Raw genomic sequence first — 17,850 nt, 5'->3', positions numbered from 1 at the left:
AAGAAATTCAGTGATGATGTAGCCATTATTAACAGAAGGTGACTTAACTCAGTGCTAAGACACAAGTCCCCAAAATGACAGAATGATCTCAGGCTGAATGCAGAGCAAACCAATAATATTACAGTGGCTCCAGACTATGCTTCAATCACACATGAACAAGAAGTATAATTATCCTCTTGAAACCTGCAAAAACTTGTTAACTTAATGCAAAACACACACAAAAAAATACATCCAACCACATAATTTATTAATTATGGGAAACAAAGTTAATACTTTATGGAATAACAGTGTAACATAATTTTTAATTTTAGGTGAACTGCTGATGAATTGAAATTATTAAACTAATATTAATTCAAATATGCAAATGAATCACATACCTGTTTACTTACTTCTTCGTATTTCTTAAAGTTTAATGGTACTATAGTAAGATGTGGACAAAGTTTCTTTGCAATAAATCCAGGCATAGCTGCACGTACCCCATATCTTCTAGCATGGTAATTTGAAGTGGACTTAAAAAAGACAAAACCATGATTTTTTTAAAGAAAAAAAGCTTTTTAAAATGGATTGCATTACAACTAGATTACAAAGCTGTTAGGAAAACTTAAGAATCATTAATTCAAGTACTACTTACACATGGAAATTAGCTTCTACTGTGAAATTAACTCTGATTAGAAAACCATTCCATTTTAAAGAGACTCTGTTTTAAGGGGGGGGGATTGATGGTGTGATTGAAGGGATGCTCATCATATTTGCAGATTACATTAAACTGGGTGGAATTGCTAAAACTTCAGAAAATAGACTCACAATTTAGAAAGATCTTGTCAGACTTGAGCATCGGTCCCTATATCAACGACAAGATGCAGTTCAGTGGTAAAGAAAGTAAAATCATGCACTTAGACAGGAAAAACCAAATGCACAGGTACGGAATAGGTAGCACCTGGCTCAACAGTAGTGTCAAGAGAAGGATCTAGGTGTCCTAGTGAGTTAAGACACTACCACGTGGATATGAGCCAGCAGAGTTTGCTGCAGCTACAAAAAAGCCAATATAGTCCGAAACTGCTTCACAATCACATGAAATGAAAGTACCACTTTATACTGCACTTGTGATACCGCCTTTGAAATATTGTATCCAGTTCTGGTCATGATAATACAAAAAAGATGCTGTGATCCTGGAAAGAGTACAGAGAAGAGCAACAAAGATGATAGGGGGTCTGAAGGCTAAATCGTATGATGAACAGCTAAGAGAACTAGGTATGTTTAGGCTAACAAACAGAAGGCTTAGGAGTGACGTGATAACTATATTCAGGGGTAAAATCCAGCAGGTTCTGGAGAACCGGTAGCGGAAATTTTAAGTAGTTCGGAGAACTGGCAAATACCACCTCTGACTAGTCCCAGAGTGAGGAGGGAATGAGGATTTTGCAGTATCGTTCCCCTTGAGCGGGATGGGAATGGAGATTTTGCAGTATCCTTTCCCTGCCACACCCACAGAGCCACACCAAGCCCACCAAGCCACGCCCACAGAACTGGTAGTAAAAAAATTTGGATTTCACCACTGACTCTATTCCAATATTTGAAGGGCTGTCACGGGGAAGAGGGGGTCCATTTATTCTCCATAGCCCCTGAGGTCAGGACAAGAAGCAATGGCTGGAAATTTATCAAAGGGAGATCCAATATGGAACTTAGAAGGAATTTCCTGACAGTGAGAACAATTCATCTGTGGAACAATTTGCCTCCTGAAGTTATGGATGCTCCATCGCTGGAGGTTTTCAAGAAAAGATTGGACAATCATTTGCTTGAGATGTTCCATCCCTTCTGCTTAAAATCTTCCCTGCTGGCTTCCCCACTGACTTTCTGGAGAAACAGGCAGAAAAGATTGCAAATGACAATCACATGATTTGTAAGGGTACTTAGCAACCGGTCATTAAGTACAACCAAGTTGCCAAGGGCTCGAAATGTGGTCATGTGATAGCAGCAGAGCATGCAACATTTTACAAAGGATGGAAATGGTTGATGGGCTGTTTTCCAAGGCCACCGTAATTACGAATGGTTATTAAATGACTGATCATAAATCGAGGACTACTGTAACTTATTTATCACCATCTCTTACATTATAATATATACTTTTTACTCCGTATTTCATCTCTTACTAAAAACAAAATCCAAAAATCTCATCATTCATTCCTTATCAGCAACAGTTCAGTAAAGGATGCTAGATATTTTCTGTCTTAATCATTTCTCAAAAAGTTGTTCAAGAGTTCAATAGATGAGTTTTGTTCATCTAGGAACAAAAAAGAAGTGATCAAGATAGATAATATCTAGCCTCCCTTACTGAACTGTTGCTGATAAGGATGAGGTTTTTGAATTTTGGATGTATATATGTGTATGTGTGTGTGTGTGTGTGTGTGTGTGTGTGTGTGTCTGTGTTTTGTGTATATATTTGATTTAGTAGTTATGTATCTCTTTTAGGCAATGAAAAATTAATCAAAGTCAGGCCCAGGGAACCAAGAAGGATATGTAGTGATTCTTCCAAGCTGAGTTCTTCATTATTCCACATCTACAGACAGAATCTTCCCAAACTAAAGCACTCTAACATCTGCATCTATCATATGCTCCAAGAATTATTAGGAAGGGGCTGTCTTCACCTTCTTTCCCAAAAAAATATCTGGACCGAGCTGCCTTTTATTCCTCTGGAATGCAGCCCCTCCCTTCTGGGAATTCAGATTACTACATTCCGTCACAACCAGTTTCACTTGCAGATTTTTTGATATCCTTTTCACTACTTGTCGCATTTATATCCATAAATTAACTTCAAACATAACTGGAATAGCTTGTTTTTCTTTTGTTACTTCTTTAACACTCCATTTATCCATCATATCCAATAATTTTGAAGAAGTTTATAAATTTCCATCTGAAAACTCAATGTTATGATATTTTGTTCCATTCTTTGTACTCTTTATTACCCTCTAGTTCCATTTTGTGCCCAACCTTCAAAACCCCATTCTATCTTGTTCTGACGTATAAAAAACCCTAACAAGTAGAATTTTCCACTAGAGGAGTTATTCTATTTAATTTAAATTATAGTTCCAAGTCCTTTAATCTTTAATCCAGCACTAACTTTTCAGAAATCAATATTCCAAGCATCCTTTTCCTGTTTGATTCAAAAAGTAATATTTTCCCCAATCTTAAAAACTGTATTTAAAAATCATTTCTGTTAAAAGATGGCAATGACCCAATGACTGCATAATACTTGATGTTCCAAAAGGTTCCAGAATATTTCATTTTTAACATTTATTTTGTCTTGCTGCATAAATTTTGTGAACTTAAGACAGTGAACACCTCCTATTTCCCCACAATTGCAATCCTATGAGGAGGGTTGGGCTTAGAGAAAGCAACTACCCCAAAGTCACCTAGCCGCCTTTCATGCCTAAAGTGAGATTAGAACTCACAGCTTCTTGGTTTCTAGCCCAATGGTTTACCACCACACCAAAGTGGTTTTTATGTTCATTTAATTTAATTTCCATAACAATAAAAAACCCAAATCCAAAGTTATTAGGAAATGGAGTTTGCTAATCTTTATGTCCTTAAAAAAGGATGCATTCACATCTGTGAGCAAAAATGGTTCCTCACACAACTCTCAGCCACTCAACTCATAAGCCCACTGTAAAACACTGATTCCTGCAACTTTCTCACAAAGTACATCTGGGCCAAGAACACATAGGCTATGCAAGGATTCTTCCTTAACCGAAAGAATTTTGCCTAGATCCTGCATCCCATGACGATCTGCTCTGAAACACCATCCCATTGCAAAAGGGACATCTAGCTTGCCATGACTCTAAACTCCCCCATTATATGCAAATATAGTCAAGGTTAGAACCAGTAATATAAACAAGCCATCTGCATAATGCATAGAGTGGACTCAATATAGTCATGGTCCATTCTGAAGCAGCTCTAAAACTGGTATTACAGGATCATACAGTCATAAAGCAATAAATTCAACTGGCCAAAAGGGGTTAGTGGTTACACTATCTTTTTTAAACATCTGGTTCACATCAACAACAAATACATTTTAAATCCAGTCTTTCAGAATCCTGTTGTACTTTTAAAAATAAAATTTAAATTTAATTTAATTTAAAATTTAATTTAAAAATAATACCAGCATCACCTGCCATAATTAATTACCGTATATACTCGAGTATAAGCCGAGTTTTTCAGCACGTTTTTTGTGCTGAAAAACGTCCCCTCGGCTTATACTCGGGTCTATACGGCTTATACTCGAGGTTTTTTTTTTTTAAGCCCCTCGGCTTATACTCGAGTATATACGGCTTATACTCGAGTTTTTTTTTTTTCTTTTTTTCACATTTTACGGGACGGAAGCCCTGCCGGTGCAGTGAGAGGGCGGGGCGGGGGAGCCGCCAGCCTTCTCAGCTGAGGGAGGGAGGCTTTCCCCAACCGGTAGGTGCCTCATTTCCCACCCTCGGCTTATACTCGAGTCCCCAGTTTACCCCAGTTTTTGGGGTAAAATTGGGGACCTCGGCTTATACTCGGATCGGCTTATATTCGAGTATATACGGTAAGTACAATTTTTACTTTTCTTGAAACAAGCAATGTATGTTACTTTCATCTTCTAAAACAGATAAACTGATCACGAAAAGCATACAAACATCTTCACAAGAAAAGGAAATTGCCTACTTTCCCTTCATTTATTCTATCCCCAAATAAGGCTTCAAAAATTTGAAGCAAACTGATACAAAGGAACGTCTCAAAGGCTGAGAAAATAACTGACCATGTAAGAGGTGATTTGAACACATATGAAACTTATATTTTTACATCCAATATTTTGACTGTGACTGCTTCACAACAAAATGTTTGAATGTCTTATGCTACAAAACTACATTAGAAATCATGTAGTATTAATTACAGGCATCTCATTAAGTCTGAAAGTATGCAACAGTGTGGATTTATATCTTAATTTATATCTTTATATTATCATTAACATTTTGAAGGCAAAAATAGCAAAGAATCTAAACAGCAGAAAATGGGTCAGCAATCATTCAGTTTCAGAGATTTTGTAAAGAAATACCACTTTGTGAAGAGCTTTGCAATGAGATTGTTATTTAGGGCAATATACATTTATACAAAAGCTTGATTTCAGTGACAACACATTGGAAATAGTTAAGAACTGTGAAGAGCCACAAAGGTTTCTACCAAGAGAAGAACGAGAGGCAGCAATTTCTTTTTTGTCTTGTATCCCCAAGAACATTTTTTGTACTGCAAAAGGAGATCCCAGCTCTTCAGAATAAATTATTAAAATGCTCTGGGGTTGCAGGAGTTGAGAACAGTAAGATAAAATGAAATTGGTTGAGGGGAACATTGTTCAAACCATAATGGATTGTACCAAAATGGTAAACACTTGTCCTTTATTTTGTTATTTCTGTTCCTCCCCTATACTTTTCTTTTCTTATAATGAAGACCAAGTCAGAATATACTTCTCATCTGAATTGCTTGTAATTTGTGATGGTGTACAAGTGCTCCGCATTTAGTGACCAATAGTTCAGCATCCATGCAAATTTATGATGGCACTGAACAAGTGTAGTTCCAACTGGAACTCATACTAGCGGCCCTCACAGTGTCCCTGCAGTTATAATTTGCAACCTTCCCTACTGGCTTCCTTCAAGCAAAATCAATAGGGAAGCCAGCAGGAAGTTGCAGTCATGTGAGGTCCTCACATAATACCCACATGGTCCTCGTTTAACTATGGCAACTTAAACTGCAATCGCTAGGCAGTGGAGTATCATGGTTTTTTGACTGATGACCACGTCTCCTAATGTCAGAGTTTATGGTCCCAATTAGCAACTTTAAATCAAACTACCTGTATATACTGTTTATGCAACAATCAAATATTCAATTCCCAGCTCTTTAGGGAGGATAGGGAAATCTCCCAGGAAACTGCTCGCCAGTGCCTATAGTTCCAGAGTCACACTAGAGCTGAGGTGTCAAACTCAAGGCCTGGGGGCGGATCCGGCCCATGGGGTGCTTAGATCTGGCCCATGGGGACACCCTGGAAACAGCAAAGGAGTGGCCCGCGATGCCTCTGTCAGAGAAAACAGAGCTTGGGAGAGCCACATGTGGCCCTCCTGAACTATTTTTTCACTGGCAGAGTGCCGCAGCAGAAAACAGAGCTCAGGAGCCCATTTTTGCTGGCAGAGCGCGCGGGCCACCACAAGCGCCCCTGATATGACGTTGAGCTGGCCACGCCCTCCCTGGCCCCCAAGGTCAAACACAACCCTGATGTGTCCCTCAATGAAATCAAGTTTGACACCCCTGCACTAGAGTCACACAAAACGTATTTGTGTAACCATGTTGTAAGTTAAACCAAATAACTATTTACATAGCACCAAGCAACAAACTGTAGCACCAAACCATGAACAAGAACAGGAAAGACAAAATATTAATCTAAAAAAAACAATTTTACAGTACTTGCAAAAATAATTTTTATTTTGCTTCCCTATTATCACACGTTTAGAAACAAGGAACTTATATACAATGAAAAATCATATTTGTGTTTTCTATGCAAGTATGTAAATTGTGTATTTCTTCTTACCAGCATACTCAGTGAACCCACTGCTATGGGCTTGTCCCTTAATTCAGGATTGTCTCTTATTTCTACAGCTGCATAAAAGGCATCCATGTCAATGTGTACAATAGTACAACTAAGGTCACGATTCTGATCCAATTCCATTGAAAGTTTATCCATCTGTTTACAAATAGATATACAAAACTGAATAAAGACAGAGTCTTTTCTCTTACCCAAAGTTGGCTAAGTTTAAAAAATAACTAGAAATTATTTCAGAGTTGTTTCATAAAGTATATACATACATACAGTATCAACCCTGTTACATGGTTCCTTTTATCACTTCAATCTTCTGTCGGCAATAATGTGGAATAATTTGCACAATAATTGTTAATTTGTATCCTAAGTAACAGAAATTGTCACATGAACCAACCATTATATGGATCATTTCAAAAAGGTCAGTCTAAACTAATTTGCTGGGCATGAGAAAGTGGCATGTTTAATGCAGTAATTATGCTATGATTATCTTTATGGCTCTCCTGCTTAATTTGTTTAATGTCCACAATGCTGTTCTTTGTATGTCAGTAAACAAGAACTAAGTGTAACTCACATGAAGCTCTACTATAATCACAATTAACTGCTATCAAGCTCTTTTTCCAAGAGCTTTTTGTGTTTTGAAATACCATGTAATTGATGAAATATATACGCCTTCCCATCACTGATGTAGAAACATCCAACATTTAATTTCAAAACAATATAACATTTTTACATACATAAGATACTAGTAAAACCCACCATAATCAAACAGCTTTGAGAAACTGCTGACATACTTCTTGGGAACATTGGGGCTATATTTAAAACCAGCACCATAGTTATGTGAATAAAGTGTTGTATAGAAATATAATAGCTTCTGGGGCTTTAAAAGTTGACAGTCAGGAGCCCCAGAAACACTAACTGAAGCACTACAATAGAAAGTCAGAGCTCCTAGAATTTAGACAAAGAAGATTGGCAGGATTTAGTAAGTCACAAACCAAAGTGACTAACATTGACTTAAATAGCAAGCCTTACATTGAAGGTTATCTTAACAGCATGCTAATATGTGAGGCTGACATCATGGACTTCCTTTGTATTCTGAGCCCTCTGATACACTAGTTATTTCAGATTAAATCTAGCAAACCTATGCAAAATGGAGTTTCGTTAAATGGAATAAACTTTCCACGTTTTTTCTTACCTGGCTGGTATTTTTATGATCTTTAGTGAAATTACCTGCAATTGTGCTTTTAAAATCTGTTGCTCTGTGATTTTACTTTTTAGTTTCAGCATTTTTTCAATCCGTTTATTAACCTGTTGGTCTTTCTTAAGTTCATTTTCATAAAATCTAGAACCCTGCCAAGGAGATTAAAATTATTTAAGCCTGATACATATCAATTTAATTTACCTTGTGAAGGTTATTAGAAGAGCACCTACAAAGGACTTTGACTTCCAAGTTTGTTATATTCACTAGTAAAATGGCATTCCTTAAAGCAGGGGTGTCAAACTGGCGGCCCACGGACCAGATGCATTATGTGCAGGCCACGCCCACCCTGGCTCCACAAAGGCAAAAACCGTTGAGATATGTCATGATACGTCATGTGACATGATCAAATTTGATATCCGTGCCTTAGCGTATAGAAGAAAATAGGAATCCTCAAATAACAAATCAAATAGGTACACTGAACTGTGTCAGAATTATATAGTATTTAGACATATAAATATTTTGTGCAATATTTTGGTTAAGACATTTTATACCTCATAAAAAGATAAAACTATATAAACAAATAAAACACATTGTAAGACTAATGTTATTAAATAAAAATGAATTAGACCTGTGCCTTCAGGAGGATATATATATCCATTATTTAGGTACTGACCAGGAGATTGCAGTCTTAAAACAATTATTTAAACAGTCCCACTGATTCTGAATGATAATGAAATACATATTAATAGTGGTGTCAAGTTGGCTGAGTATATAAATTAAAATATGATTGTTCTTGAATACAAGCTTACCACTACAGTGAAAAGGATGAGATATGAAGCAAATTTGTGTAGTAATGTGCAGTAACTTTATAGACTTAATTTTTAACATTAATTGTAATGACCATGGCTATTACCTATATCATGTTGGTTGATACCCTACATTTTTTACTGAATAAAACCAATGTGAATAACTACAACCTTTGTTCATTTTTTTAAAAATGATATAAACAAACCTTGGAGGCTTCCATTATGATTTTGTTGATCTTCTCTTTATCCAGCCCTTGCATTCCAGCTTTGTTATCATTAAGACCCATCCTAAGAAGTAATCCTTCTCTGGAAGAAGCACTGTCTTGGTTTGCATCTTCCATTGTACAATCCCAAGCGAACAATTTCTCAGTTATTACTCTGGAAAAAAAAAACTGCATCGTGATGTGCTGACTCTCTCACATCATTTTAATATAACAGAATCATCTACACATGCACCCAACAATGTTACATTATTTTTTAATAACAGAAATATATTCAGTTGGGAACCTGGAAAAAGCGTGCATACATCTTATTTTCATTTATTAATTTATCTTAGTAGTTGCAATATCATTTGCCAAACAAGTGGAAAGTAGCAACGTTTTTTGGTTAAATTATCTTCAGATAGATGTGAAGCCAGCAGCACTAAGAGGCTTTAGAATTCTCTTATAACTAGAAAGTTTAATGTTGGAATTTTTGTTGTTGTTTTAAATACATGTATGTAATAAATATATAATGATTTGTAAAAAAGTAAAAACAACAATAAGACATAGAAAGAACCAGTATCAATACAATATCAATAGCATAACTTTAGCCATGAACGCAAACTAAACGATCTTGGGCCAGTCACACTCTCTCCCCAATCCACTTCACAGAGTTGTTGTTGTGGGGAAAATAGGAGGCATGCATTTTGGATATGTTACTGCCATGAATTATTTGTAAAAATAAAGGCGACATACATACAAATAAATAAATAAATAAATAAATATTTGCCATCATATATATTATGTTTCTAAATATTGACAATTACAATTCAACAAAAACTACTTCATGTCTATTGCGTCTGTGGGGTATCTTTTTGGAGAGATGGACTCACCTAATTGAAATGTAGTACCCAAAATATAATACTGGCAGTCCTTGACTTACAAGAGTTCATTTACTGATGTTCAAAATTACAGCAGCACTGAAAAATGTGACTTCTGACCATTTTTCACAGTTACGATGTTTGCAGCATCCCCATGATCATGTGATCAAAATTCAGATGCTTAGCAACTGATTCAGATTTATGACCATTGCTGTGTTCCAGGGTCATGTGATCACCTTTTGTGACTTTCTGACAAGCAAAGTCAATCTGGAAGTCAGCGTCACTTAACAACCAGTTTACTAATTTATCAACTGCAGTGATTCACTTAACAACTGTGGCAAGAAAGGTCATAAAATGGGGCAAAATTCACTTAACAAATGTCTCACTTAACAACAGAAATTTTGAGCTCAATTGTGGCCGTAAGTGAAGGACTACCTATATTAATATATCGCCATGGTGTCTTTCTTTTGAATAGAAATTATTTCAAATAGGAAACATTATAGGAAATATTTAGGCAGGTGATGACACTGGTATTGCATAATTTTATGGCTGTTTAAAATACAATAGTACAAGACTGTCAGGGTACCAATTCTCTGTTACACAATAATCTGGATAATCTGTAAATTTGAAAAAAAAAGTCCAGGTAGTCTTATTTGGGTGGATGTTTAGACACCTAGACTGCAAAATTAATTTATATAATTGATTTCATTTTTTTATCATAAAGCAAAATGACTTAAATTATAGTTTACAGGTAGTCCTCATTTAGTGACCACACTTGGAGCTGGCAACTCGGTTCTTAAGGAAAATAATTGCTAAGTTAGGGTTAGTTATTATTTCAAGTTATTTATTCTACTGAATTATGTTATTTTTCAGATACATTATATTCTTCACGATGATCTTTTCTTAAGAACTCTGGCTTTTAATAAAATGCTGAAGCCAAGTAATGAAAGATGTTTTGTCCCACTATACAAAGACCAACTATTCCAAGAATTTAGGCATGAGTCCACAAGCACCTCATATTGTATAACCCTCTTGCACTATGGGACCTTTTCTTTCCATCACTGGAACTTTGCAATTTAGAAGAGTCATGTTAGAGCATAACGTTTTTGTTAGTTTTGTTAGTTTCAACCTCCTGCTGCTCCTGGAGATACAGAAGAAATATGTTGTAATTAGCTTGCCTGTGTTAAAAGGTTACGAGACTTGCTTTATCTTAGACCTGAACCTGTAATAATTTGTAGCCTTTATAGTGCAATCATACCTGTGACTTGATTAAGCAGAAATCCCAACAACAATTTGCATTCAACAAAACTTTAACTATGGTTCAGATTGACATTCATCTGGGCTAGTATTTTTCATTCATGGCAGTTCATTTTTATAGCTGACACCACTTGGAATTAGAATCCTTTGAAGATACAAAAAATAAAGTTTAGTTCATGTCTGGCAATAACAAAATGAATGAATGTTCTGCTATAAGGAATAATGAAGTTGGACTGTTTGAATAAGATGACTATAAGAAAGCATCAAAAAACAATGCAATTATAATTTGAGAGCCAAAAAATAGCCATAGCAGTCACCTGCTTTTTGAACAAGAGATGTGAGTCCAGGGGGGGGGGCCAAATTGCACACCAACACTGACTGTAAAAATGCATACAGGTAGTCCTCGATTTACAACAGTTCATTTAGTGACTGTTCAAAAGTACATCACTGAAAAAGTGACTTATGACCGTTTTTCATGTTTTTGCAGCATCCCCATGATCATGTGATCAAAATTCAAATGCTTGGCAACTGGTTCATATTTATGACCATTGCTGTGTCCCAAGGACATGTGATCCCCTTTTATGACCTTCTGACAAACAAAGTCAATTCAGATTCACTTAATAACTAGGTTACTAACTGCAGTGATTTACTTAACAACTGAGGCAAGAAAGGTTGTAAAATGGGGCAAAACTCACTTAACAACAGAAACGTTGGGCTCAGCTGTGGTTGTAATTCAAGGTCTACTTGTATTCAGGCAGAGTTAACAATAGAAAATCTCCAAATCAAAGCAAAACCTTTATTATACTTAATGACCATCAAAATCTTCAGAACCAGGTAGCTTTAAAACCCAGAGCTGCTAACTAGTCTTGCCATCACTGAACTAAAGCTATTCTCTCCTATCCAAACCCCCATAGCCTTTGGGCACTAGGAAAAGTCCTAGTGGCATCACTTTTTTTGGCCTCGGGGAATACAACTGACTATCATCAATGATCTGATATTACAGCCATGTCATCTGATTATTTTATCTAGCAGCTTCATGTAGATGTTAAATAAGATTGGGGACAGGGGAAGAATCCTAAGGCAGAACCAGCTCCAGGGAAAGGAGGGAAATCAGTTTACTGTTATATTTTCTACTCTCAATTCCTGAAATGGCCCAGAAAAAATCACGATCAATGGCACTGCAGACTGCTAATTGTATTAAGTCTTCTGTAATGTTTATTTGCAGTTAACACAGTAGATAAGAACATTTCAAATACAATAGAAACATAAATCTTTAAAGTATGCAGATTTCATCCTATGTAATATTTTAAGCGTGTTAACTGAAACTAATGCTATTGACTTTGAAACCCTAACATAAACAATATTGCTGTAGTTGGAAATATTTTTTCTTTGTGGCCAAAGCTATTGGAGCATTGTTCCATGATGGATTGCAGTTTTCTGAGAAACTGCACCATCTCCTGAAACTTAATTTAACTCATCCAACTTGTTTTCTACCTACCTCACCAATTCCCTAAAGGCAGGAATGAACACTTTCAAACCAACTTGCCAATATCTTTAAGAGGTTTATCAAATGCAGCCAGGCACAGAATGGATATTTTAGGCAACTGCTGAAGCACGGACAAAACCAAGATCAATAAGGAAGAAAAAGAGAAGGAAAAGGATAAGATGTTGCAAGGGATAAAAATGATTGAAGATAATTGCAAAAGCACAAAAAAATAGAATTGACATTTAGTGCCTCAGAATCTGTACTCAAACCACATCACATTAGTTCTCCTTCCTAAAACAAGATATTTTCATTTTTTTTAAAAACATATAAATAAGAACTATCTTGCTGGAATGAGATCAAGAGCTAATATAGTTCCTACCCTCCATTTTCAACTATGGCCACTTGTCTGTAACGGCCATGGTCAAATTCAGTGCCCCCAACTTTTTCAGCACCAGGAACCAGTTCTGTGGAGGGCAGTTTTTCCATAGGGATGTGTATGTGTCTGGATCCTGCACATGCACAGATGGGGCTTCATTTACCTCCATGGCACAGTTCCTGGCAAGCCGCAGACCAGTGCCAGTCTGCATCCCTGGGGTTAACTAAAACTACTCGTATATGACATGATATGGTATTGCTGTGGAAAGCATTCAAAGGATCTACTTCATAAAGCACACTAGTTGATTGAACCGCCCCTCCTGAAATCTTAAAGCAACATATACAGCTACTTTGAAGGATATTTGTTGTTGTTTGTACAGACCTTCCATTAGAATAGCAGCAAAGCTGTTGCATACACATACAAATTCTTTTGAATCAGCCAATGAATCCTTTAAATAATGTTGCATCAACACTTCAAGATGATTTACAAATAGTCCTCAACTTACGACAATTAAGCCATATTTTCTGTTGCTAAGAGAGACCGTTGTTAGTGGTTATTTTACTACCTTTCTTACTAAGTGAATCACTGTAGTTGTTAAGTTAATAACATGGTTAAGTGAATCTAGCTTCTCCATTTGACTTTCTTTGTCAGATCACAAAATGACACCAGGATACTGCAACTTATGATACTGTAATCATAAATATGAACCAGTGCCAAGCATCTGAATTTTGATCATGTAAAATGGTCATGTGAAAAAGTGTTATAATTTTTTTCAGTGCCACTGTAATTTGTAACTTTGAACAGTCACTAAATGAACTGTTGTAAATTGAGAACAATCTGTACTTAACCACCCATGAATTCTGAAAAGTATCTCTCTGGAATTTTTTTTCACAGGCTTTGTGGCTACATAGCCTCAACTGTATTGTGCTTTTGCAAATCTTTAAAATCTTTCAACAGGCCTGAGGCATGAGTTATGATTCACTCCTTGGAAACAGATCACTTTTATGATCATGATCAAGTTGCGTTCTATTCTTTTCCCCAATGTATTGTTAGTCTTATCTACAGTTTGCTTATTTTTATTATCTTAAACTACCATAATACAAACTGCCTAGAATTGCCTGTGTTTGAGAAGGCATACATGCTGATTGAATTCAGGCCTCTGCTGAAGACTCCTGAGAATCTTCAGCAGAGGTCTTCAGAGTATTTTTATTTGGCTTTAATAAGCCCAACAAGATTTGGAGGGGGAAAAAATAGCTTAGATTTTCACATCATATTTCACAGGGGTTGTAATTTCATTGCAATAAGTTTCGGATGTTGTGCCTGGCAGTACCAGTCAGATAAGCCTTGTGCTTTATCCGTAACACACTGATGACAAAGTATTTGTGAAAAGACAGCTACTGCAACAAGAGGCATTATGTATCGTTACTCTCCATTAACCATCTGTGCCCTGCACCAAAGTTACCAGTAGAATCTTAAGCTATAGATCAAAAGGATTTATGATTTCTATTTAATAACAGGAACCAAATTTGTTACCCAAATAAGAACACTTACAGTAACGAGGATAGCATTGGGGTGAAAGAACTAGGTTTCAATTCTAAACATACGGTGTTTCTACAAGATTCCGTTTTATGACTCTGTCTAGTTTAAACTAATTCTATAATCTGAAATTTGTTCAACCTTGTCTCGTCCAAGCCAAAACGTCCATACACAAAAAAGTAGTCACAGGATCAACACATTAAGCCTAAATAAGCTTCTGTGACTCGCAGTATAACAAGGGTTACATTATCCTTTATAGATTTCAGATGTTTTATAAGCCCTGTTAAGTTCAAACGAACTTTTCCTTTTGAGTAAATTCGCATTATGGTGCAATTTCGGACTCCCTCTGCTTGGAGCTAGCAACACATGTAGCTTTCCCCCCCTCCCCGTTTCATATATTTCCAGGAGATCTACAATGCTTCCACCAAGTAGTTTATCAAGTAGCTGTTTCAGCTACGAAAAACAAAACAAAACAAAACAAAACACCCTCACTGTCTTTCCTTCGCTTTAATGGTGTATATGTAGGAGTGGTGCAAGAATGTAAACCATCCCATTTATAAGGATGGCGTAGTAGGGGAAATCTAAAACCCATGCAAAGACGGTAAAAAAAAAATCCCACAAAACCAGTTCCTTCCTAATGACATCTCACGCAGCCATAAGCTCCCCAACACACCTCAGTCCCAAGAAGCTTCACCAGCCCCCGTTTCCGCAATAATTAAGTCGCACCAAGATGGCGACCAATTGTGTTTTCAAAAAGAGAGAGAGAGAAAAAAAAGAAGCGACACCGGTACTTTGCGGAAGCAAAGCCAAAGCCACAACCAGGAAACCCAGAGAATTTAAGGGGGGAACGATTAACGCCCGCCGCCCCACCCGCTTTCCCAGGAGGCGGTGCGCCGCCAAACACCTTCAGTCGTTTGACTACAACTCCCAGCATGCTCTCGTTCTAAAGACTTACTCCGTCTGGTGAAAAGCGTTTAAAAGGGCTTGGCATAAAAAAAGGGGGGGAGGGAATGTCGGTGGCGAGAAAGATGGCGGCGGAGGTAGTAGTACTAGTTGCAACAACCGTCGCCACAAGGTTGCTCTGAGCGGGAGAAGGCGAAGACGCGCGCTTGGCTCCGCGGAAAGGCTGCTTCTTCATGGTCAGGGCTGCCGGCGTGCGCGGAAGGGTGTGGGGGAGCTCGGCGAGCTGCTGTGCCGGCGGTGGCCAGAAGGGGACAGACCGACGGAAGGGCTCTGAAGGTGGCTTAGGCTGGTGGGACGACGTAGCAACAGTAGCGGCTCCGGAGCAGCGAAGCGTCTTCAATCAGGTAGAGCGCGAGCTCCGGTGGTCTCGGCGTTTCGGCGAAAGAGCAGAGCGGGAAGTGCCTCCATGTCGGACAACCAAAGCTGGCATTCCTCCGGCTCAGAAGAAGATCCCGAGACAGAGTCGGGGGCGCCTGTTGAGCTCTGTGGAATCCTCAGCAAGGTAATAATAATAATAATAATAATAATAATAATATTTTTATTTTTTAAAAAAGCCCCTTCGTTTCCTTTCCCCGCTTCTATGGCTCAGCTTGGACTCTGCCTTAGGGAGCTCCACTTTGCCTTACCTGAGCTGCTGGGGGGGGGGCGCAGTTTCTCTCGCCGCCCCCCCCCCGTGGTTGGGGGGGAGGTTTGTGAAGGCATTTGGGGGCCGGGGCGGAAGGGTGGCACCGTCACGCTCTTGTCTTCCGCGAAAGAAGCGCTGGCAGGCAATGGAGAGAGCCTGACGTTGAGTCACCTCGCGGGTGCCCACCGCCCGGGGGCGGCGGGGGCGGCGCCGGCCTGCTGTCGGACTTGGCTTCCTAGTCAACGGGAGGTCCCCACACGTTTTCCTCCGGAGCCCGGGGTGTGTGTAAAATATGTATAATAATGCAAGTGTATATTGGGATGAAGCGCTTCGTCGCCGCAGTCGGGAAAAAAAAAAAGACGCTGAGGATTCTTTTATCCGAGGAGGGGCTGCTTATCTCCGAAACGATGCCTTCGCTGAAATGTCACTTGTCCCTAGGGAAATTCCTTGATGGCTACGGGATTTTTTTGCTTGAAAGACTTGCTAAAATAACTTACAGGCCTGGGTCTCCTTTTTTTCTTCTTCTTGTGTTAAAAAAAAGAATTTTTCTTATTCATCCCTCTCTTTGCAAGTGCCTGGTAGAATACTGTTGCAAACCACACTTGTAACCATTGCTTGGATGAGTAAATATTTTGGTGACAATCTTTGTTGAGGATTGCTCAGATTATATTTCTTGGTATGTACATGAAGGAAAAGCTAACTTCATTGTTGTCCCCTGAAACAAAAAATCCCAAGATTTATTTCCATTTTTGTTTTAATAAGGGGAAGAAAAATCATGTGTATTTGCAATTATAACAGATTGTGGCAATATCAGACAAGAGTTCTGTGACCTTTGGGCAAAGCATCAAATAGTGTCATAAAAGAGGCTGGTTGGAAGATAGTAGTAGTAGTAGAAGTAGAAGTAGATCTTTCTTTCAGATTTCAGTGTCTCGGCTCTCTTTGATGCTGAACATAGTTTAAAGGAAATCTTATAAATTTTCTGAAAGTCACCCTAGGGAGAAAATGTTGCAAATCTGAAATTTCCTATTTTAAAAGTGTAGCAAATAGTTTAGGAAACAATGCATTTTTAGAAATTCTGGCTTATGAATTGCACTGGTACAAACAAAATCTAGCTAGCCAATTATTTGCTAATAACTACATGTTCCCTTCAAATATTCTTTAAAATGCAGACAAGCTCTCTTTCAGATATAGTTTGGTATTTTGTAACAGTGAATAGAGAGAGCACTGCTGATCTATTACAAAAATCTAAGGGAATGCCTTTGTTATAAGAGCTCAAAAACCTCAAGTAAAAGCTAAAAAGTTTATTCATTAGATTGTAGCATTTTACTGTAGATGGTCCTTAGAAATGTGTAACTTGGCTTTACACAAGAATGATGTATTAGGCTGGGATCAAGGAAACTTGGGTTGAAGTCCACACTTGGTGTTGGAGTTCTCCGAGTTACTTTAAGCCATTCATCTCAATCTTACCTCCTCACAGGTTGTTGGTTGAAGGATAAAATTAAAAAGATAATCAGCATAACAACTTGAGCTCAAAGAACAAATAGAATTTTAAAAAGTGGACAAAATCAGTATGACCTTTTAAATGTGCCTTATCATAGTTGTTGCTCTTTCTACCTGCTTGGTTTGACTGCAGTTGAAAAGAATGGATGGAAAGATCTGCAGTATGTATTCCAAGAACTTCGCAATGCCTTATCTATCTATGTTGTCTTCCATATTTTTATTAATACTTTTGTTTGCCTTTTAGTAAGTTCAGAGCAGATAATTCAGAATGCATAATATAGTAATGGTGCCTTTTCTTTTTAGTTCAGATCAATATTTACACATATTTACAAGCTCTTCTCATTGCATTAAATGTACTTATCTATTAATAACATTTTAAAGAATTCACAGAAATTCACAATTCTGTTATCCA

The 17,850-nt window shown here is 37.7% G+C and overlaps 2 protein-coding genes across 11 annotated transcripts in view; one reads left to right on the top strand and one right to left on the bottom strand.

Moving 5' to 3' along the window:
• POLK (DNA polymerase kappa) overlaps positions 1 to 16,289 on the bottom strand; it is a 41,794-nt gene extending 25,505 nt beyond the window's left edge. For 2 of the 9 annotated variants that reach the window (XM_058169234.1, XM_058169235.1), the window contains exons 1-6: positions 15,024 to 15,285; positions 10,954 to 11,097; positions 8,821 to 8,992; positions 7,838 to 7,957; positions 6,602 to 6,754; positions 378 to 509 (exon numbers count right to left, since the gene is read on the bottom strand). In XM_058169234.1, the coding sequence (XP_058025217.1) occupies positions 378 to 509; positions 6,602 to 6,754; positions 7,838 to 7,957; positions 8,821 to 8,955 (540 nt within the window). In that variant the 5' untranslated portion in view covers positions 8,956 to 8,992; positions 10,954 to 11,097; positions 15,024 to 15,285. The other 7 variants (XM_058169231.1, XM_058169230.1, XM_058169232.1 and 4 more) reach the window with 7 other exon arrangements.
• Positions 15,370 to 17,850, top strand: part of CERT1 (ceramide transporter 1) — a 79,101-nt gene continuing 76,620 nt past the window's right edge. Inside the window, exon 1 of one of the 2 annotated variants that reach the window (XM_058169240.1) lies at positions 15,370 to 15,815. In XM_058169240.1, coding sequence (XP_058025223.1) covers positions 15,720 to 15,815 — 96 coding nt within the window. In that variant the 5' untranslated portion in view covers positions 15,370 to 15,719. The remainder of the gene's footprint in view (positions 15,816 to 17,850) is intronic. The other variant, XM_058169239.1, reaches the window with a different exon arrangement.

The sequence above is a fragment of the Ahaetulla prasina genome, chromosome 2 (assembly GCF_028640845.1).
Source record: "Ahaetulla prasina isolate Xishuangbanna chromosome 2, ASM2864084v1, whole genome shotgun sequence".
Lineage (NCBI taxonomy): Eukaryota > Metazoa > Chordata > Lepidosauria > Squamata > Colubridae > Ahaetulla > Ahaetulla prasina.
Note: the sequence above shows the minus strand (reverse complement) of the source record. Positions and strands in the feature narration are given on the sequence as shown.